The sequence below is a fragment of the Argentina anserina genome, chromosome 6 (assembly GCF_933775445.1).
Source record: "Argentina anserina chromosome 6, drPotAnse1.1, whole genome shotgun sequence".
Lineage (NCBI taxonomy): Eukaryota > Viridiplantae > Streptophyta > Magnoliopsida > Rosales > Rosaceae > Argentina > Argentina anserina.
In genome coordinates, this window is record NC_065877.1 from 35575050 (window position 1) to 35596781 (window position 21732).

The following is a 21732-nucleotide window of genomic DNA, read 5'->3' on the forward strand; positions in this document are numbered from 1 at the left end:
ACATTATAACTACACCAAGAAATACGAAATACCAACAATGTTTTGTTTGAGTTCTCTAAATACCAAGAAAACTAAGAATTACGACAGAGTACCTAGCTAGGTGAGCTCGTAATCGTAAAAAGTATCCACAGATGTGATGATTATGATCGAATGAAAGGAATCCCGAGTCGTCATGCTTGGTTGAACTTAGAGAAAACCGATACATTTATTTTTCAAAATTGTTTTATACATTTTCACTTTCTTAGAGTTGCCATGCAGACAATTATTGTTGTATATCCCTCGTTGTACTTTATAAATTGTATCTAAAAATAGTGTAGGTGTTAGCCCTATGAAAGAGAACCAACGCACAAGAGAGGAGTGAGTTCACCATTATACTAACATTTTCTCCTAAATTTGGAGTGCCATAATCTAAAATAGAAAACAGTAAAAAAACAAAAGAAAAACAAATTATATCTACATGGGATTTAGCAATGTCAGAGCTCTCAGAAAGTACATTCAATTAAACTGAACGAGGAAGCAGGACAACTATTTATTTCACTTCGTCTCTTTCCCCTTCTTTTTCATTTTCCTCCTATACTTAATTCCAGCTCACTTAAAAAAAACAAAAAACTAACTAAACAAACGCCAAATTTTACTTAAAACAGACCCACCCCAAAACGACAGCGTTTAACTCAAATCACAGGCAATTTCTTGGCCCCAAACCCCCAATTTCTCTCTCATTCATCGCGTCATCGCGACTTACCCGCCCCAAATCTCTCTCTCCGATTCCAATTCCAATTCCCCATCTTCTTCTTCTTCTTCTTCCTATTTTTTCTCGATCCCAATCCCTCAAATCTCTCACGCCCTTTTCTCACCTCCCTTTCGATTTTTGATTCTCTGTGCCAGCTCAGCCCTAGAACTGGCTTCGCATTCGGGCGTGTTCTAATCGGAGATCTCCATAGAGGGCTTGATCTTGCGTTTGAGTTAATTATTCGAATCTAGGGTTTTCTCTGGGTGATCTACACAGAAAACCGGGATTGATGTTTCGTCTCAGGCACGATTCCGGGATTGATTGCAACCGCGATGGAGGGCTGCTGTTATGCATGGGTCGCCGCCAGCTGAGCTCCCGATACGGCGTCGTCTTCGTCGGCACATGTGGCCTGTCCCTCCTTCCAACGCCACGACTGTAGCTTCTGACCCTGGTTTCTTCACCAAAGTAATTCATCATTATCATGGCTTTTGAATTGTTACTTACTTGGTTTTGAATTTGAATTTTGTTACAATTTTACCGGTCGTAATGATGGTGGTGTTGAGAGGATTGGTGCCGTAGTTTCCCCAATTTGGTGTTTACATACGCTTAGTATTTTACTGTAGCTATTTCTTTCTGTTGTTATGTTAATTTCTTTGCTGGTTTTGAATGGTTTCCATTTTGTACTTTGTTTTATTGTGTTGAATTGTAGAGTGTATAAGTGGATTATCCATTACTCCTCGAAGCGATAGGAAATGAGTTTTAGCCATGTTTACTGGTGTTGTGTTCAGAAAATGTTATTGTTTTGGTCGTTCTTTGTTAGTTTCGTTATGGTTTCTGTGGCGTTCATAGTTTATGTAAGTTTTTCATGTAAGGTTTATTTTTTGGTTACAGGATGGACGCAAAATTGGCGTTGGAGATTGTGCACTTTTCAAGCCTCCTCGGGGTTCCCCACCTTTTGTTGGAATAATTCGCTGGCTAAAATTAGACAAGGGAGACAGTTTGAGTTTAGGAGTTAATTGGCTTTATCGGCCTGCTGATGTGAAGCTTCTTAAAGGGGTCTCGCCAGAAGCTGCCCCGAACGAGGTCTTCTACTCCTTTCATAAGGATGAGATACCTGCTGCATCGCTACTGCATCCGTGTAAAGTCACATTCCTACGTAAAGGTGTTGAACTTCCTACAGGGATATCCTCATTTGTGTGCAGAAGAGTGTTTGATACTGAGAACAAGTGTTTATGGTGGTTAACTGACAAAGATTACATTAATGTGAGTATCGATAAATACTTTTCCTTTTTTTCTCAATTTTGTGGCTTTCATTAGTTTGTTTAGACTCGTATTGATTATTTTTCTCAATCACAGGAACGACAGGAAGAAGTAGATCATCTTTTAGACAAGACAAAACTAGAAATGCATGGGGTAGTGCCGTCAGGAGGTCGTTCTCCGAAGCCCTTGAATGGTCCCCCATCAACCCCACAGTTCAAATCTGGTTCAGATAGTTTACAGAATAGTGCATCTTCATTTTCTTCTCAATGTAAGGGAAAAAAGAGGGAACGAGGTGATCAGAGCTCCGATCCTGTAAAACGCGAGCGCTTAGTTAAGACAGAGGATGCGGAGTCTGGCCAGGCCAGAGCGGAAGATGTATTGAAGTCCGAGCTTTCCAACATAACAGACAAAGGAGGACTTGTAGACTTAGAGGCAGTGGAGAAGTTAGTTCAACTTATGCAACCTGACAACGGTGACAAAAAAATAGATATGGCGGGCCGAATATTGCTTGTTGATGTGATAGCAGTTACTGATAGAGTTGATTGCCTTGGGCGATTTGTACAGCTGAGGGGCTTGGCTGTATTGGATGAATGGCTTCAAGAGGTTCACAAGGGGAAAATCGGTGATGGTAGTAGCCCTAAACAAAGTGATAAATCTATTGACGAATTTCTCTTTGCATTACTTCGTGCACTGGATAAGCTTCCTGTAAATCTCCATGCTCTACAAACTTGTAATATTGGCAAATCTGTGAATAACTTGCGCACTCACAAAAACTCTGAGATTCAGAAAAAGGCTAGGACTTTGGTTGACACATGGAAGAAGCGTGTAGAAGCTGAGATGAAATTGAATGAATCAAAGTCTGGATCAAGCCGTGGTGTCAACTGGCCTTCAAAGCCTGCATCTTCAGAAGTTTCTCAGGTTGGGAGCAGAAAAACTGGAAGTATGTCTGAGGTTGGCTCAAAAAGCTGCCCTGTTCAACCATCCGCATCTAAATCTCCTCAAGTTAAAGTTGGCTCCTCTGAAATGATTTCAAAGTCTTCTACCTCTCCTGGATCAACACAGCTGCTGCCAGTATCCACTGGTAATACCTCTAAGGATCAAAATTACAGAATTTTAGGTGGTGCTGGAAACAACGATGTTCAATTGATGCCAATCAAGGAGGAAAGGAGCAGTAGTTCTCAAAACAACAGCCAGTCCAGTGATCGTGCAAAGAATGTGGGTTCCTTATATAAGGAAGATGCAAGAAGCTCAAGTGCTGGTTCAGTGAGTGCAACTAAACTTTCCAGTAGCCCTTCTCGACAACGGAAATCAAGCAATGGTCTTCATGGATCCGCAGTCTCAGGGGTGCACAAGGAAACAGGACCTGGAAAAGTTGGTATCCCAAATAAACATCTGATTTCTGAGAAAGCATCAACAGCCGGAGTATGTTTTGAGAAAAATAATGACGTTCCCATGGTTGACCAGGCAAGTAGCAGACTAATTGTGAGGCTGCCGAACACTGGCCGCAGTCCAGCTAGAGGTGCTTCGGGAGGTTCTTTAGAAGACCATGTTACAGCTGGGAGAGCTTCTCTGTCTGCTGAAAAGCATGGCAACCAGGACAAAAAACCTAAGAGTAAAAGTGATGCTTTGCTGGGAATTAGTACTTCTGATATGAACTCAGCTGTATGTCACAGCAAAGATGAATTATGTGCGTCTGAAGAGAAAAATGTGCCAGCAATCTCCAGTGAAAAAAATAGGGCTGGTGAAGATTCTGGAAAACCAATTGAGGATCCGAAGGATGCTGGTCCTGGATCAGAAATTATTTCAAGAACGGGAAAATCATATGAAGCATCCTTAAGCTCCATGAATGCTTTGATTGAAAGCTGTGTCAAGTTTTCTGAAGGTGGTGACACTGCTTCACCTGGAGATGATGTTGGGATGAATTTACTGGCGAGTGTGGCAGCTGGGGAGTTCAAATCTGAAGATGTGTCACCATCGTGTTCTCCATTGAGGAATTCTCCTGTGCCTGATGGATCATTCACAGAAAATGATTCCAAATTGAAAGAACTGGATGAAGCCAAATGTCTACTTATTGGCAATGCTAGTAGCAGTTCTACTGCAGAGCTGAGAAACACTGGTAATTCATTGCGGGTGAAGAGTGAATCAGGACATTCTGTGATCCATTTGACAGCTAATGTTTCTGCGGAGATCAAAAGTAGTTCAGCTGGCGAGTGCAATGATAATTTGAAATTTTCTTCCAATATGCAACAAAATGTTTATAGACCATCCCTGGTGGCTGACGGGAAGCCTATCAAGGATGCTTCTGGATCGGAGCTGTCTTCATGTCCTATAATAGGGGGTTTTGGGAAGGCTGAAGAGTGTAATCAGCCTCATGAGCAAGGAAAATTTGGGGCTTGCAATGCCAAAGAATGCAGTACTTATGAGTGTAAATCAAAAGTGTCCTCGGCTTTGAATGATGAGGATAAGATTCTACATAAAGCTGAGGAAAGAACTGTGAGTAGCAGTACTCCTGTTGTGTCTGAAGCAGCCTCTGGGAGTGGAAAAGTTGTAAAGGCCAATGAGAAATCAGCCTGCTTGTCAACTGAAGTGACTGATGACAACCCGGTTCCCATTAAGGATTCAAGTATTGCTCTTTTGGCAGGGCAGGGACTATCTGGTGTGACAGAAAATCACTCAGATTTGAAGGAGGGAAGGAATGAGGATGCTTTTGCTTTTTCTTGTTCTGGAAATACGTTGCAGTTGCAGTTGAAGGGTGAAAACACAGATGAAGAGAAAACCATGGATCACTCTGAGCAGACTGTGAAAGACGAAAGGGCTAAGAGTGTGGAAAGGAAAGACGCTTCGGAACACATCAGTGAATTTTCTGAGGAGACTAAGGAAAGAAAGGAGGCTTCTGGTCACTGTTCTGCTGTACCAGTTTCCCGTGTTCAGTCGCCTGTAATACATGCACAAGAAAACCACAAGGCTGGGTGCAAGTTGGAAGCTATTGAATCAAGGGTGAAAGAGGAGCGTCAAATTTCAAGTGTAAATGCTTCAGGGTCGGATACTGCTGTAAAGCTGGACTTTGATTTGAATGAAGGCTTCCCTGTTGATGATGGTATTCAACAAGAGTTTGTTAGAACATTAGATCATGGAACTCCATCTTCTGTTCATATTCCTTGCCCTTTACCCTTTCAAATGTCTTCCATGTCAGGGAGTTTTCCTGCATCAATTACTGTGGTTGCACCAGCCAAAGGTTCATTTGTCCCACCTGAAAACCCAATGCGGAGTAAGGGTGAACTTGGATGGAAGGGATCTACAGCTAGGAGTGCATTCCGACCTGCTGAGCCCCGAAAAAATTTGGAAGCACCAATTAGTACAAGTGATCCACCTGTTGACACTGCTTCTAGCAAACAAGGCCGCCTGCTATTTGACTTTGATCTCAATGTTCCTGATGAGAGAGTCTATGAGGATGTTATTTCCCAAACCACTGCACATGTCATGGATCACAAGTCTGGGTCTCGTGATCGTGGTGCTGGAGGGCTTGATCTCGATTTGAATAGAGTTGATGAGAGTTCTGATATTGTGACACATCCTGTGATCAACAATTCTAGGTTAGAGATACCTCCGCCAAATAGGTCATCATTATCTGGTGGACTATCCAATGGTGGGATAAATGACTTCCGAGACTTTGATTTGAACAATGGCCCTGGCCTCGATGAAGTTGGATCTGAAGCTACACCATATACCCTGCAGCATATAAAAAGCAGTGTGCCTCTTCGGACACCAGTGTCTGGTTTAAGAATGAATAACCCTGACTTTGGGAATTTTTCAGCATGGTTCCCTCATGGAAATTCATATCCTGCCATCACAGTCCCACCCATCTTTCCAGGCAGAGGTGAGCAGAGTTACGGTGTTGCTGCTGGGTCACAGAGAGTCTTGTGTCCTCCCTCTGGTAAGACCTCATTTGGTCCTGAAATGTACCGGGGGCCTGTACTGTCTTCCTCAACTGCAATGCCGTTTCCTCCTGCTACTACATTTCAGTATCCAGGATTTCCTTTTGAAACCAATTATCCTCTTTCATCAGGCTCCTTTTCAGGTTGTTCACCTGCATATGTTGATTCAACTTCTGGTGGGGCACTCTGCTTCCCCACCATGCCTTCACAGCTCATGGCACCAGGTGGTGTAGTCTCATCACCTTACCCACGACCGTATATGGTGAACCTTGCTGGCAGTAGCAATAATGCTGGCCTTGATGGTAGGAAATGGGGTAGTCAGGGCCTTGACCTTAATTCTGGGCCTGGAGGTGCAGAAGCAGAACCGAGGGATGAGAGGTTGCCAGCAGGGTTGAGGCAGCTTTCTGTTCCCAGTTCACAATCCCTTGTAGAGGAACAGATGAAATTATGTCAGGTGGGAGGGTTATTAAAGCGAAAGGAGCCTGATAGTGGATTGGATGCTTCTGATCGCATGAGCTACAAGCAACCTTGGCCGTAGAGTAGAATCACATTATGGGTGCAGAAATTTGTAATGGCCTGGTGAGCTCTTCTTTCATTTCAAATCTTTATTCTCGTTGGTCCTAAGTTTCTATTGATTTTGTCAGACATCTTTGGTAGCACTTAAAATTTGTAACTACTAATGTTATCTTGCCTAACACCGCAATTTTATGGTTAGTGAATGTCTCTTGGATGGATTCACTACTAGTCTTGGGTATTCTATAAATTAGATATATGTTATTCCCCTTATATAAATTCAATGAATTAATGTATGTTTCTGCCTTTTTTTTTTTTTTGCAAGCGAGTCTTAATTTGGCAGGGTCAATTTTAAATACAAATTGAATCTTTGGTTACTGTGCTTTACTCCTGGCCTTGTCATATTGTTGAACATATGTCCATAATCTGTCAAATGACTCTTAATTAATAAGGATCTTCTTGTGCCTCCTCTTCAGCTTTTCAGGGTCTTGCATTGAAACATACAGCAGATGTGGAGGTCAAGAGGCGAATGCTAAAGGGAGTTTTTCAATGTAGATATCTAACTCATGGAAAGCATCTTTGGTGTTGCTGCCTAATGCTGAGTCACGGGTACTCAGTGTTCAGACTTGTGCCCATTCAGGTACACACTGCAACTCCAATCCTCACTGAATCCTCTTTATAGGGGAGACTAGGTTGTATGAACCACGTGGTCAAGGTTGGCTTGTATTCTCTCATTATTTTTTTCACCCCAGTTGTTACATATATAGTTGTTAGACTAAGGACTGCAGAATTTTGTTATCTTATAACATTCTGGTTATTGAAATTTGCACAGGCAGCTTATTGTTTTTCTTTTGTATTATAAGTTATAACCTAGAGTCGGGACCTTTTCTTCAACATAAAGAATGTTGGACTGAGACTTCACTTTTGGTCCATTTGATTCATTTGTAAAAGGAAATGCCTTCTGATGAGTGATGACATCATGAATTTCCATGATGTTGCTGACCGGTTTTGAATCTGGTTTTCCTTTTTCTCAGCAAATCGAGTACTGCTCAGCATATTGGTGCAGTGTATACTGCTGGTATAGGGTTAGTACTAAAGCATGTGGCTGTACTGCAAATCCAAACTCGTTCTCGTACGTGCCATTGTATGGGTATGGTCCTATTAACTACAGCTATAGATGTATTGATACAATAACGGTGGTTAGGTTATAACAACAATTGTTCTACTCGGTTGGATGTATTTATGATCATGTGCCAACTCATTACAACAGTGTGTTGCGGCAAGTGTAGCTGGATTTTGATAATTTTTCCAGCCATGGAAAACTTTTGTTTTCAGTGCCAGTAAACATTTGCTCGTTGAATGCCCTTATCACTGCTGTTAGAATTTAAGGGGTAGGCTATAAATTTCTATTCAGAGTGGACTCCCTCTTGTTCTTATGCAGTTTTCCAGTGTTGTACTATGGACTCATCATTCCCAATAAAGTTCTTGCATGAAGAGGTTATAGAACTCGACTTCAGGCTCTCTTTAAGCCGGGGAGGTCAGTATGTTGGATTGATGGTGAAAGAAAAATCGACTTCAGGTGGAACCGATGCCACTGCATCAAAAAATTCAATTCTGAAGAGAATGGTCTATAAAAGAGAGGAGGTTTCTCAGCAATGAAAAAACGAGAACCTTTTCGAAGTTTATGACTTCCCGCTACCTTAGCTCAGCTGCAAACCATTCAAAGTTTCGAGCTTGTGGTTGCGAAGAACAATTTTCTCTTCATTACTGTTCCACAAAACGTCAACTTAGAACTTGTGCTGCAACGACTTTGTGGACACTTGGGTTCTTTGGTTCCTAGATTTCAAAACGAAGTACATGTATTATAGTGGATGCAAACATTGCGAAAGGAAACCAGATCCTTTAGACCTTTACTATTGATCCTCGATGATATTTGGTCAGGGTCAGAATTCATTCTTGAGAGCTTTCAATTTGAAATGTTAAATTACAAGATTTTAGTGACACCAAGATCTGAATTTCAAGATTTAGTTCTTCATATCAGTTAAAGTAATTGGATGATGACAATGTACTGATGTACAACTATAACCCGCTTTATTACTTCGTTCCTTGTTTAAGCCTTTAAACACCAAGTACATGACATTCAATATTTACATGGAACCAATCAGCAGAAAAATTATGGAGCTAGTTATTCAATACAGCTTCATTCAAAGAAAATAGAATCTTACTTGTAACTAGTGATGTTGACTAAACATTACACACATTTTTACCAAAAAGAAAAAGGAAAAAAAAAGAGAGAACATTACACACCGTATCACACATACGACTATTACTAAAATCAAGTTCACATGTCTGTATCTTATATAAAATCTTATATAAAATGCTATCTACGGTCAACAAAAATGAAATTATGAGCTGTGTTCTTCATACTACATATGCTTAAAAAATAAGCGGGAAAACAAATATCTTGGTGCATAATAACTTAATAAGTAGCAAAGTGATATAGAAACCATATGTCTAATTAAGGGCTATTCCTTTAATATAAAACACATTAGAAAACCACAACACACAGATCATACATCATTATCACTATTACATGTATAGGTTTTAATGACATTTTAAGCATAACGTTTTTGAAGCGGTATAGTGCTTTTTTTTTAATTAATTGGGTGTATATAGTGCCTAGGGAAATAGTATATAGTAAATTTCTTGGCCCCAAACAACCCCCCCATTTCTTTTTCGCATCGCGACTTACCCGCCCCAAATCTCTCTCGCTCCGATTCCATTTCCAATTCCAATTCCAATTCCCATTCCCCCTCTTCTTCTTCTTTTTCCTATTTTCTCTCGATCCCAATCCCTCAAATCTCTCACGCCCTTTTCTCACCTCCGCCAGCTCAGCCCTAGAATTGGCTTCGCATTCCATCGCAGGCTTGATCTAGGGTTTGTGTCAATTCGTCGAATCTCGGGTTTCTTCTGGGTGACCTACACAGAAAACCGGGATTGATGTTTCGTCTCAGGCACGGTTCCGGGATTGATTGCAACCGCGATGGAGGGCTGCTGTTATGCATGGGTCGCCGCCAGCTGAGCTCCCGATACGGCGTCGTCTTCGTCGGCACATGTGGCCTGTCCCTCCTTCCGGCGCCACGACTGTAGCTTCTGACTCTGGTGTCTTCACTAAAGTAATTCATCGTTGTCATGGCTCAATTATTACTGAGTTGGTTTTGAATTTTGATTTTGTTACTGGTCGAATTCGCGGTAGTGTATGTTAATTTTATACTGGTCGTAATGATGGTATTGAGAGGATTAGTGCCGTAATGGCTCCAATTTGGTGTTTAATTGCTTTCTAATTGGATAATGGTCTGGTTTTTTAGCCCAATTTTTATAGGTTTAGTATGTTACTGAGGCTATTTCTTTCTGTTGTTTATATTAATTACTTTGCTGGTTTTGAATGGTGTTCATTTTGTGCTTTGTTTTATTGTGAAGTTAACCCGAAAATGAGAAGCAATCGCTTTGTGTTGAATTGTAGAGTGTATAAGTGGATTATCCATTTACTCCTTGAAGCCATAGGAAATGAGCTTTAGCCATGTTTACTGGTGTTGCGTTCGGAAAATGTCTGTAGTGTTGTCGGTTGTTCCTTGTTAGTTTTGTTATGATTTTTGTGGCGTTCATAGTTTGTTAGTTTTTCGTGTAAGATTTATTTTTTGGTTACAGGATGGACGCAACATTGGTGTTGGAGATTGTGCACTTTTCAAGCCTCCTCGGGATTCCCCACCTTTTATTGGAATAATTCGCTGGCTAAAATTAGACAAGTGAGACAGTTTGAGTTTAGGAGTTAATTGGCTTTATCGGCCTGTTGATGTGAAGCTTCTTAAAGGGATCTCGCCAGAAGCTGCCCCGAACGAGGTCTTCTACTCCTTTCATAAGGATGAGATACCTGCTGCATCGCTACTGCATCCGTGTAAAGTCACATTCCTACGTAAAGGTGTTGAACTTCCTACAGGGATATCCTCATTTGTGTGCAGAAGAGTGTTTGATACTGAGAACAAGTGTTTATGGTGGTTAACTGACAAGGATTACATTAATGTGAGTATCGGTAAATACTTTTTTTTTTCTCAATCTTGTGGCTGTCAGTAGTTTGTTTAGACTTGTATTGATTATTTTTCTCAATCACAGGAACGACAGGAAGAAGTAGATCATCTTTTAGACAAGACAAAACTAGAAATGCATGGGGCAGTGCCGTCAGGAGGTCGTTCTCCGAAGCCCTTGAATGGTCCCCCATCTACCCCACAGTTCAACAAATCTGGTTCAGATAGTTTACAGAATAGTGCATCTCCATTTTCTTCTCAACGTAAAGGGAAAAAGAGGGAACGAGGTGATCAGAGCTCCGATCCTGTAAAACGCGAGCGGTTAGTTAAGATCGAGGATGCGGAGTCTGGCCAGGCCAGAGCGGAATATGTTTTGAAGTCCGAGCTTTCCAAAATAACAGAGAAAGGAGGACTTGTAGACTTAGAGGCAGTGGAGAAGTTAGTTCAACTGATGCAACCTGACAACGGTGACAAGAAAATAGATATGGCGGGCCGAATATTGCTTGTTGATGTGATAGCAGTTACTGATAGAGTTGATTGCCTTGGGCGATTTGTACAGCTTAGGGGTTTGGCTTTATTGGATGAATGGCTTCAAGAGGTTCACAAGGGGAAAATCGGTGATGGTAGTAGTCCTAAAGAAAGTGATAAATCTGTTGAGGAATTTCTCTTTGCATTACTTCGTGCACTGGATAAGCTGCCTGTAAATCTCCATGCTCTACAAACTTGTAATGTTGGCAAATCTGTGAATAACTTGCGTACTCACAAAAACTCTGAGATTCAGAAAAAGGCTAGGACTTTGGTTGACACATGGAAGAGGCGTGTAGAAGCTGAGATGAAAATGAATGAATCAAAGTCTGGGTCAAGCCGTGCTGTTACCTGGCCTTCAAAGCCTGCATCTTCAGAAGTTTCTCAGGTTGGGAGCAGAAAAACTGGAAGTACGTCTGAGGTTGACTCAAAAAGCTGCCCTGTTCTACCTTCGGCATCTAAATCTCCTCAAGTTAAAGTTGGCTCTTCTGAAATTGTTTCAAAAGCTTCTACTTCTCCTGGGTCAACAACGCTGCAGCCAGTATCCTCTGGTAATACCTCTAAGGATCAAAATTACAGATTCTTAGTTGGTGCAGGAAACTCTGAACTTCCATTGACTGCAATCAAGGAGGAAAGGAGCAGTAGTTCTAGTCAATCTCAAAACAACAGCCAGTCCAGTGATCATGCAAAGACTGTCGGTTCCTTACATAAGGAAGATGCAAGAAGCTCAAGTGCTGGTTCTGTTAGTGCAAATAAACTTTCCAGCAGCTCTTCTCGACAACGGAAATCAAGCAATGGTCTTCATGGATCTACAGTCTCAGGGGTCCATAAGGAAACCGGACCTGGAAAAGTTGGTACCCCAAATAAACATGTGATTTCTGAGAAAGCATCAACAGCCGGAGTATCTTTTGAGAAGAATAATGACATTCCCATGGTTGACCAGGCAAGTAGCAGACTAATTGTGAGGCTGCCGAACACTGGCCGCAGTCCAGCTAGAGGTGCTTCGGGAGGTTCTTTAGAAGACCATGTTACAGCTGGGAGAGCTTCTCCGTCTGCAGAAAAGCATGGCAACCAGGACAAAAAACCTAAGGGTAAAAGTGATGCTTTGCTGGGAAATAGTACTTCTGATATGAACTCAGCTGTATGTCACAGCAAAGATGAATTATGTGCGTCTGAAGAGAAAAATGTGCCAGCAATCTCCAGTGAAGAAAATAGGGCTGGTGAAGATGCTGGAAAACCAATTGAGGAACCGAAGGCTGCTGGTCCTGGATCAGAAATTATTTCAAGAACGGGAAAATCATATGAAGCATCCTTAAGCTCCATGAATGCTTTGATTGAAAGCTGTGTCAAGTTTTCTGAAGGTGGTGACACTGCTTCACCTGGAGATGATGTTGGGATGAATTTACTGGCGAGTGTGGCAGCTGGGGAGTTCAAATCTGACAATGTGTCACCATCATGTTCTCCCTTGAGGAATTCTCCTGTGACTGATGGATCGTTCACAGAAAAAGTTGCCAAATTGAAAGAACCGAATGAAGCATCTGAAACCAAATGTCTACCTATTGGCGTGGCTAGTAGCAGTTCTACTGCAGAGCTGAGAAACACTGGTGATTCATTGCGGGTGATGAGTGAATCAGGACATTCTGTTATCTATCGGGCAGCTAATGTTTCTGGAGACATCAAAAGTAGTTCATCTGGTGAGTGTAATGAAAATTTGAAATTTTCTTCCAATATGCAACAAAATGTTTATAGACCATCCCTGGTGGCTGACGGGAAACCTGTCAAGGATGCTTCTGGATCGGAGCTGTCTTCATGTCTTATAAAAGGGGGTCTTGTGAAGGTTGAAGAGTGTAATCAGCCTCATGAGCCAGGAATATTAGGGGCTCACAATCCTAAAGAATGCAGTACTTCTGAGTGTAAATCAAAAGTGTCCTCGTCTTTGAATGATGAGGATAAAATTCTACATAAAACAGAAGAAAGAACTGTGGGTAGCAGTACTCCTGTTGTGTCTGAAGCAGCCTCTGGGAGTGAAAACGTTGAAAAGGCCATCGATTCATCAACCTGCTGCTCAATTGAAGTGACTGATGACAGCCCGGTTCCCATTAAGAATTCAAGTATTGCTCTTTTGGCAGAGCAGGAACTATCTGGTATGACAGAAAATCACTCAGATTCGAAGGAGGGAAAGAGTCAGGATGCTGTTGCTTGTTCTGGTTCTGGAAATACGTTGCAGTTGAAGGGTGAAAACACAGATGAAGAGAAAACCATGGATCGCTCTGAGCAGACCGTGAAAGACAAAAGGGCTAAGAGTGTGGAAAGGAAAGACGCTTTGGAACACATCAGTGAATTTTCTGAGGAGACTAAGGCAAGAAAGGAGACTTCTGGTCACTGTTCTGCTATACCAGTTTCCCATGTTCAATCGCTTGTAATACGTGCGCAAGAAAACCACAAGGCTGGGTGCAAGTTGGAAGCTATTGAATCAGGGGTGGAAGAAGAGCGTCAAATTTCAAGTGTAAATGCTTCAGTGTCGTTTACTGCTGTAAAGCTGGATTTTGATTTGAATGAAGGTTTCCCTGTTGATGATGGTATTCAACAAGAGTTTGTTAGAACATTAGATCCTGGAACTCCATCTTCTGTTCATATTCCTTGCCCTTTACCCTTTCAAATGTCTTCCATGTCAGGGAGTTTTCCTGCATCAATTACTGTGGTTGCACCAGCCAAAGGTTCATTTGTCCCACCTGAAAACCCAATGCGGAGTAAGGGTGAACTTGGATGGAAGGGATCTACAGCTAGGAGTGCATTCCGACCTGCTGAGCCCCGAAAAAATTTGGAAGCACCAATTAGTACAAGTGATGCACCTGTTGACACTGCTTCTAACAAACAAAGCCGCCCGCTATTGGACTTTGATCTCAATGTGCCTGATGAGAGAGTCTATGAGGATGTTGTTTCCCAAACCACTGCACATGTCATGGATCACAAGTCTGGGTCTCGTGATCGTGGTGCTGGAGGGCTTGATCTCGATTTGAATAGAGTTGATGAGAGTCCTGATATTGTGACACATCCTGTGATCAACAATTCTAGGTTAGAGATACCTCCGCCAAGTAGGTCATCATTATCTGGTGGACTATCTAATGGTGGGATAAATGACTCCAGAGACTTTGATTTGAACAATGGCCCTGGCCTCGATGAATTTGTGTCTGAAGCTACACCCTATACCCAGCAGCATATAAAAAGCAGTGTGCCTCTTCGGACACCAGTGTCTGGCTTAAGAATGAATAACCCTGACTTTGGGAGTTTTTCAGCATGGTTCCCTCATGGAAATTCATATCCTGCCATCACAGTCCCACCCATTTTTCCAGGCAGAGGTGAACAGAGTTACGGTGCTGCTGCTGGGTCACAGAGAGTCTTGTGTCCAACCATTGGTAACACCTCATTTTGTCCTGAAATGTACCGGGGGCCTGTACTGTCTTCCTCAACTGCAATGCCGTTTCCTCCTGCTACTACATTTCAGTATCCAGGATTTCCTTTTGAAACCAGTTATCCTCTTTCATCGGGCTCCTTTTCAGGTTGTTCACCTGCATATGTTGATTCAACTTCTGGTGGGGCACTCTGCCTCCCCACCATGCCTTCACAGCTCATGGCACCAGGTGGTGTAGTCTCATCACCTTACCCACGACCGTATATGATGAACCTTGCTGGCAGTAGCGGTAATGCTGGCCTTGATGGTAGGAAATGGGGTAGTCCGGGCCTTGACCTTAATTCTGGGCCTGGAGGTGCAGAAGTAGAATGGAGGGATGAGAGGTTGCCAGCAGGGTTGAGGCAGCTTGCTGTTCCCAGTTCACAAGCCCTTGTAGAGGAACAGATGAAATTGTATCCGGTGGGAGGGTTATTAAAGCGAAAGGAGCCTGATAGTGGATTGGTTGCTGTTGATCGCATGAGCTACAAGCAACCTTGGCCGTAGAATAGAATCACAGTATGGTGCAGAAACCTGTAATGGCCTGGTGAGCTCTTCTTTCATGTCAAACCTTCATTCTCCTTTGATAGTGGATTGGTTTCTATTGATTCTGTCAGCCATCTTTGTTAGCTCTTAAAATTTGTAACTACCGCCTTAATGTCATCTCGTCTAACACCACAATTTTGTGGTTAGAGATTGTCTACTTGGATGGATTCGCTACTTGCCTTCGGTGTTTGATAATTTAGATATATGTTATTCTACTTATATAAATGCAATGAATCAATGAATGTGTGACTTTTTCTTTTTGCAAGTTGCGAGTCTTAATTTGTTGGGCTCATCTAAATATACAAAATTGAATCTTTTGGTTGTTTTGGAATCTTTGGTTACTGTGCTTTACTCCTGGCCATTGTTAAACATATGTCCATAATCTCTCAAATGACTGTTGTTTAATAAGGATCTTCTGTTGCCTCCTCTTCAGCGTTTCAGGGTCTTGCATTGGAACATACAGCTGATGTGGAGGTCAAGAGGCAAATGCTAAAGGGCAGGAATAGGTGTTCATTGTGCAGCACACCGACTTTGGAGAACCATGATGCCCTGGAGGTGATTTATTTAAATGGATCTGTTCTAATGGGCTCTGAAAACGAGTTTTTCAGTGTAGATATATAACCCATGGAAATCACCTTTGATGTTGCTGCCTAAAGCTGAGTCACGGGTACTCAGTGTTCTGACTTGTACCCACTCAGGTACACACTGCTACCCCAATCCTCACCGGATCCTCTTTATAGGGGAGACTAGGTTGTATGAACCGCCTGGTCAAGGTCGGCTTGTATTCTTCATTATTTTTTTCACCCCAGTTGTTACATATATAGTTGTTACTTAGTCAGGACTCATGACTTCAGAATTTTATCCCGAAACATTCTGGTTATTGAAATTTGCACAGGCAGCTTATCGTTTTTCCTTTGTATTATAAGTTATAACCTAGAGTCGGGACCTTTTCTTCAACATAAAGAATGTTGGATAGAGACTACACTTTTGGTGCATTTGATTCATTTGTAAAATGAAATGGCTTCCAATGACATCATGAATTTCCAAGATGTTGCTGACTGGTTTTGAATCGGGTTTTCCTTTTTCTCAGCAAATCGAGTACTGCTCGGTATATTGGTGCAGTGTTACTGGTATAGGGTTTGTACTGCAAAACATGTGGCTGTACTGCAAAACCAAACTTGTTCTTGTGCCTGCTGTTGTATGGTCCTAATAACTACAGTTATAGATGTATTGATACAATAACGGTGGTTAGGTTATAACAAAAATTGGCCAACTCGGTTGGATGTATTTTAGAATGCCCTTTTAACTGCTGTTAGAATTTATGGGGGGCTGTATTTCTATTCAGATAGGGGAATCCCTCTTGTTCTTGTTGCAGTTTTCCAGTGTTATATTATGGACTTGTCATTCCCAATAAAGTTCTTGAATGAAGAGTTTATAGAACTCTTCCCAGATTTACCCAGATTTCAGCTGGCTTTTCAATCCCATACTTTCAGGAACAAAAGCTTCATCTCACATGTTGTCAATGCGCGATATGTCCCGAGCATATTTGTATGCGGAGCACATGCACTTCTCTTTTATACGAGTAATGTTTCCGATTGTCATGCGTACAAAAGATTGGTGCTCAAAAGGGGACCAGATGCAATAGAAATTAAAGATTAGGGAAGTTGGATTAGCGTCACTCCTTCCTAGTACGACACACCGCCCTTACTTTTGTATGAGTTCCATGCTCTCTCTCTCAGCGGAGGTCAGTATGTCGTATTGATGGTGAAAGCAAAACAAGAACTAATGTCACTTCATCTTTTTTTGAACAAGTAATGTCACTGCATGATAATTCAAATTCTGAAAAGAATGATATATAAAAGAGAAGAGGCTTTTTTTTGTCGCAAACTATTGAATTTGTGACAGAAAAATAAAGGAACAAGAATGAGAAGTTGAGATGGATTTTCTCTGATATATTTCATGAGTAAAATAAAGCTACACTTATTGATATATATATATATATATATATATATATATATACACAAAATGAGAAGGTTAGAATTATTTTAAGACTAAGCAGCACACAAATGTGGACTAAACACCACCTTGTCTTCAACCACTCTCAACTGCACCAATATACACAACTTTTTCAACACTTCCCCTCAAGCTGAATCAAGTGACAAACTTGATCCAAAGTTGCACAAAAATCTATCAAATTGAGTTGAGGGCAAAATCTCGGTATAAATTTCAACCAGCTGATCTTGAGAACAAACATAAATTGTTTCCAAAACCTTTGATTGAACATGATTGCGCACAAAATGACAATCAACTTTTTTGGTGAAAGCAAAACAAGAACTAATGTCACTGCATCGTTTTTTGAACAACTAATGTCACTGCATCAGATAATTCAATTTCTGAAGAGAATTGTATATAAAAGAGAAAAACTTTTTTTTGTCACAAACTATTGAATTTGTGAAGAAAAAATGAAGGAACAAGAAGGAGAAGTTGAGATGGATTTTCTTTGATATATTTCATGAGTAAAATAAAGCTACACCTATTGATATATATATATATACACACACAAAACGAGAAAGTTAAAATTACTTCAATAACACACATATTTGGATTAAGCAACACACAAATGTGGACTACGCAACACACAGATGTGGACTACGCAGCACACAGATGTAGACTAAACACCACTTTTTCTTCAACCACTCCCAACTGCACCAACATACAACTCTTTCAACATAAATCATTCGAAGTTTTGAGCTTGAGCTTTGTTGCTATTGATGCATCGTCATCGGATAGTCATGCATAAAGTGCACATGGACATTGTTGGTCGCATTTTTTTTGGTTAAACTGGTCAGCTTTGGTTTACCATGGATTAGTGAGAAAGTGAAAATTTGTGGGCAACTTTCAAAGGCCATGGGTAAAGTTATTATCACATTGTGCCGAGCATTCAGGTCAATTAGTAATGAGCCTCTCTTAAAATTCTCATGCAAAGTTGCCTCATCTATCTCTCCTTAGTTTCAAAAAAAATTCTCATGCAAAGTCACTGTTATCAATTCCCACCTGTCCTAATCCAACCGCGCCAACAAAGAGGCTCATTTTTGGTAAAAGATCAAAGAAATGGAGGATCACAAATCAAAAGGAAAGAGAAGAGCCTCTATGGCACTCCATGGCTCTCTCCCGGAAAGAGATCATCAAATTAACTCAATTATGACGTCACAGAATCTCCTCTTACTCTTCTCTCTTTTATTGACGTATATCTTTCTTCTTCTCTGTCACTTTGCCTATGCTAGACAGAGATCGATAATCATGAATACTTCTATCAATATCTATGGGAAAAGAGAGAGAGAGAGAGAGAGAGAGAGAGAGAGAGAGAGAGGTCTGAACATGAACACTCATCCCTTTTGTCCTCACTTCTCTAGCCATTGCCTCCATTTTCAGCTTCTTCCTTACTTATTCCCCGAACCATTTTCCGATCACATCCAAACAAGCCCTTGGTTCTGTTCATGATCAGAACCAGCCAGATGATGATAATCGTAGCCATGCAGCACCAGTCAAGCTGATCCCACCTCCAAAAAGGATTTTCTTAACAACATAATTCTCATATTCTATGAATTTTGAATTCTCTTTCGTCTAAAAAATCTGTATGCATTATGTTTTAATTCTTGATTATAGAGGAGGAGTGTGACTTGTTTAAGGGTCAGTGGGTTCCGGATTTGAGAGGGCCATTGTATACGAATTCGAGCTGTAAGACAATTCCTGAATCAAAGAATTGTTTCAAGAAGGGGAGAATGGATAGGGATTTCCTGAATTGGAAATGTATGTCGGAGAAATGTGAGCTGCCGGAGTTTGATCCCAAGGCGTTTTTGGAAATCGTTAGAGGGAAAAAGATGGCGTTCATCGGTTACTCTGTTGCTCGCAATCAATTTGAGTCTCTTCTATGCCTCTTGTCACAGGTCAGTTTTGAATATTCTGATCAATGTACATGAAATCCCGGTTCATACTCGAAATCAAATCATATGGCATTAACACAAAACTCGGTAATTATGAACAGCCTGCAACAGAAAATGTAAACAGAGCACAAACAAATTGTAAAGGGAAAACGTTACATTACATGCTCACCATTTTTTATGATCCAAAATTTGGTTTTGTTATTTTGTATACTCGTATAATCAAACGTTAATTTTGTTGGGAAGTTTTATTGGCACATTTGAGTTATAGGATTAATGCTCACCATTTCTTTCTATTTTGCTACGATTTATCTTGCTTAGTTGTTATTAGTTGTCATGTATGTTAAGTTTGGTATCAAATTTCCCTAATCCTTGGTTTTCTGAAATCTTTAACGGCTAAATCGGGTTAATGCTGACGATCCCTTTCTATTCGCATATTTTGTTTTCTTCTAATATGAAATTTAGTATTTATTATTGAAACCATGATATTTATGGAGAAGGTTGCAATCTTCAGAGCCAAAACAATGACTTATCGAACATGCACTATGCAACTGAATTTGTTTTCATGCGATTCATGGCATGTTTTGAAGATTTCAAATTCCTCCTTCAAGTAATGACATATTCACATCTGGATTCCATTATCATCCAAGACTAAGACTTTTATTTCAATGAATCTTGTTCTTCTAAGTCGATCTACCAACCCAATTGAAACAAACTCTCTGGATATAATTGATGACACCTGATTGTAGGATTTGTAGCCAATATGCGTTGCATGCATTTGACGTACAAAAAACAAACACAGGTTTACAATAATAATCCAAATAGTTTTCCTTCTTGCCAGAAGATTTCCTGCAAATTGCAGACTCGAGCAGTCGGTCTAGATTGAAGTCTATAAAATAAATTTTCAACTAATTACTCGTGTGTGTCACACACACACACACACACACATATAAGATCTAGCATATTTTGTGCCAAAAATCTTATCAACTAATGTAAAAGAGTCTGGAGTTTCATCTCATTTTCGCTTTCATTCAAGAGTCTTAGTTTCCACGGGACGTGCCCCTCAGAAGTGGACAGATTTCACTTCTTTCTTGTTTTAGGAACACGTGCATACAAAATTAGGGCAACTGACCCTCTATTCTATTTTTTTTATTGTCTTCTCTGTACCCTAATGAAATTTTGACATGTACCCTGTCACTTAAGACAACTTAACAGTAACATAACCCCGTACACTTTTCTTTTCTTAAGTGAAATCCTTTAAGACAACTTAACAATAACATCTCCTTCATAAGCATCTGCTCCATGGATCTCAAGGGGTTTGTCCATGGAATGAGACAAACAATCTTGGATGGGTATTAGACTGCGGTGGTGTAATCGGTGGTGGATCCCGTTTTTTTTTGGATAACTGGGTAATTAAGATGATGCATCAGCCATATGATGAAGAATGAATTATGAATCAAGTGTGCTAATGTGATCACACTGGCATGGACTGGTACCAATTTAACGCCTATAAGGGGTGAATTGTTATCATTCAATTTGGTTCAATCATTTTATAGGTTAGTTACGTACATCATTTGTGACCATTCACTCTACGTTAGTGAGAAACAATCGAGCTTTTTGCAAGGGCCCCTAGCCTTTAGTTCGTTGTCGAAAGTTGTTTATTGATACAATTACTCTCCCAAATTTGTCTACTTCTTTGTGCATTTGTCCAAAGTAAGAATAAAGACCATTTGGTCCATCACAAAGTCGTTCTTGTTCCTTGGTTCTGTACACTTTATCATAAACACACACACACACACACACATGATTCATGTATTACTATGGAAAATACTGTTGTATTGTGATGGATGCTATTACTATAGGATCTATGGCGTGTCTAAACCAGATTCAAAGATTTATTCAGGTCTCTTGTAGATCGAATTGAGGGCGTTAGATCCTAATAGTGCTTATCCTAATATATGCCTATAGTGGATAGAGAAATTTTGAAAAATAACCTTTTTGGAATTTAAATTGATTTATAACCAAGTTTTCTCAAACTAATGAATAATAACAATATTGAGGAATGAAAAGTCTTGAATATTCTTGTTCAATTACTAAATGCAAAACTCATGTTTACGATTGAAACAAGGGTTCATTGGTTCAGTGAAACTTTGAGAGAGAGAGAGAGAGAAGAAGAAGAAGAAGAAGAAGAAGAAGAAGAAGCCCAAATCGATTTCAGTACATCAAAATATGTACATTGCATGCAGACAGAGATGATGAATTGGACAGCTTGGGATTCAAGGCTTTGTAGTCATGGAGGTGGTAGATTGTGGAATCAAGAGACTTGGCTCGATGACTGATTATTGCGTTGTAGACAAATATATTTGGGTTTGGATTGAATTAAGTGCATTTAACGAAGACATGTCAGTTCTTGAGTTTCAGTCATTCTTTTAGTGTAAGAACTGAACGATGGTGGATATGACTTTTGCTCCCTTAATGTGGTTGTTTTTTATTAATTTGGAAAAAGACGATTAGATTTCAATTTGAGATCTACAAAAGAGTTATTTTTTCAAAATTTCTCTATATGGTACCCGCTGATCTAGCTGTCAACTCGATCTCTATATAAGAGGAAGGGATATATGATAGACGAATCCTATATATGATGGGAATATATTGTAGTCATTTCATCACGACAATAACAGGTGTTCGTTAGGTCACCATCGATGGACAAACTACAGTGGAGAAAATAATTGAGTTTTGTTGCTTTTGCAGG

At 40.5% G+C, this 21732-nt stretch overlaps 2 protein-coding genes across 5 annotated transcripts; both read left to right on the forward strand.

The window, feature by feature from the left end:
* Positions 1 to 737: 737 nt before the first annotated feature.
* On the forward strand, positions 738 to 16146 carry LOC126799521 (uncharacterized). 4 transcript variants are annotated; one of them, XR_007672628.1, is made up of 6 exons: positions 738 to 1195; positions 1622 to 1993; positions 2087 to 6504; positions 6915 to 7078; positions 7473 to 7588; positions 7880 to 8425. XR_007672628.1 is itself a non-coding variant. In XM_050526740.1 (4 exons), the coding sequence occupies exons 1-3, from the start codon at positions 1079 to 1081 to the stop codon at positions 6461 to 6463; spliced, it is 4866 nt and encodes a 1621-aa protein (XP_050382697.1). In that variant the 5' UTR covers positions 738 to 1078; the 3' UTR covers positions 6464 to 6504; positions 6915 to 7283. The 4 variants fall into 4 exon arrangements, 1 of the variants encoding a protein (XP_050382697.1); XR_007672629.1 differs by lacking the exons at positions 7473 to 7588; positions 7880 to 8425 and adding an exon at positions 16130 to 16146; XR_007672627.1 differs by having other exon boundaries at positions 7473 to 8426.
* LOC126799522 (uncharacterized) lies at positions 9537 to 16122 on the forward strand. Its single transcript, XM_050526741.1, has 4 exons — positions 9537 to 9614; positions 10147 to 10518; positions 10609 to 15040; positions 15473 to 16122. The coding sequence occupies exon 3, from the start codon at positions 10657 to 10659 to the stop codon at positions 14998 to 15000; it is 4344 nt and encodes a 1447-aa protein (XP_050382698.1). The 5' UTR covers positions 9537 to 9614; positions 10147 to 10518; positions 10609 to 10656; the 3' UTR covers positions 15001 to 15040; positions 15473 to 16122.
* Positions 16147 to 21732: the final 5586 nt, after the last annotated feature.

What these genes read in the sequence shown, in the direction of transcription:
- LOC126799521 (XM_050526740.1), top strand. Translation starts at nt 1,079, where the DNA reads ATGCATGGGTCGCCGCCAGCTGAGCTCCCGATACGGCGTCGTCTTCGT. An exon ending in ACCCTGGTTTCTTCACCAAA is followed by an intron (nt 1,196 to 1,621) that starts GTAATTCATCAT and finishes TTTTGGTTACAG; the next exon opens with GATGGACGCAAAATTGGCGT. An exon ending in CTGACAAAGATTACATTAAT is followed by an intron (nt 1,994 to 2,086) that starts GTGAGTATCGAT and finishes TCTCAATCACAG; the next exon opens with GAACGACAGGAAGAAGTAGA.
- LOC126799522 (XM_050526741.1), top strand. Translation starts at nt 10,657, where the DNA reads ATGCATGGGGCAGTGCCGTCAGGAGGTCGTTCTCCGAAGCCCTTGAAT.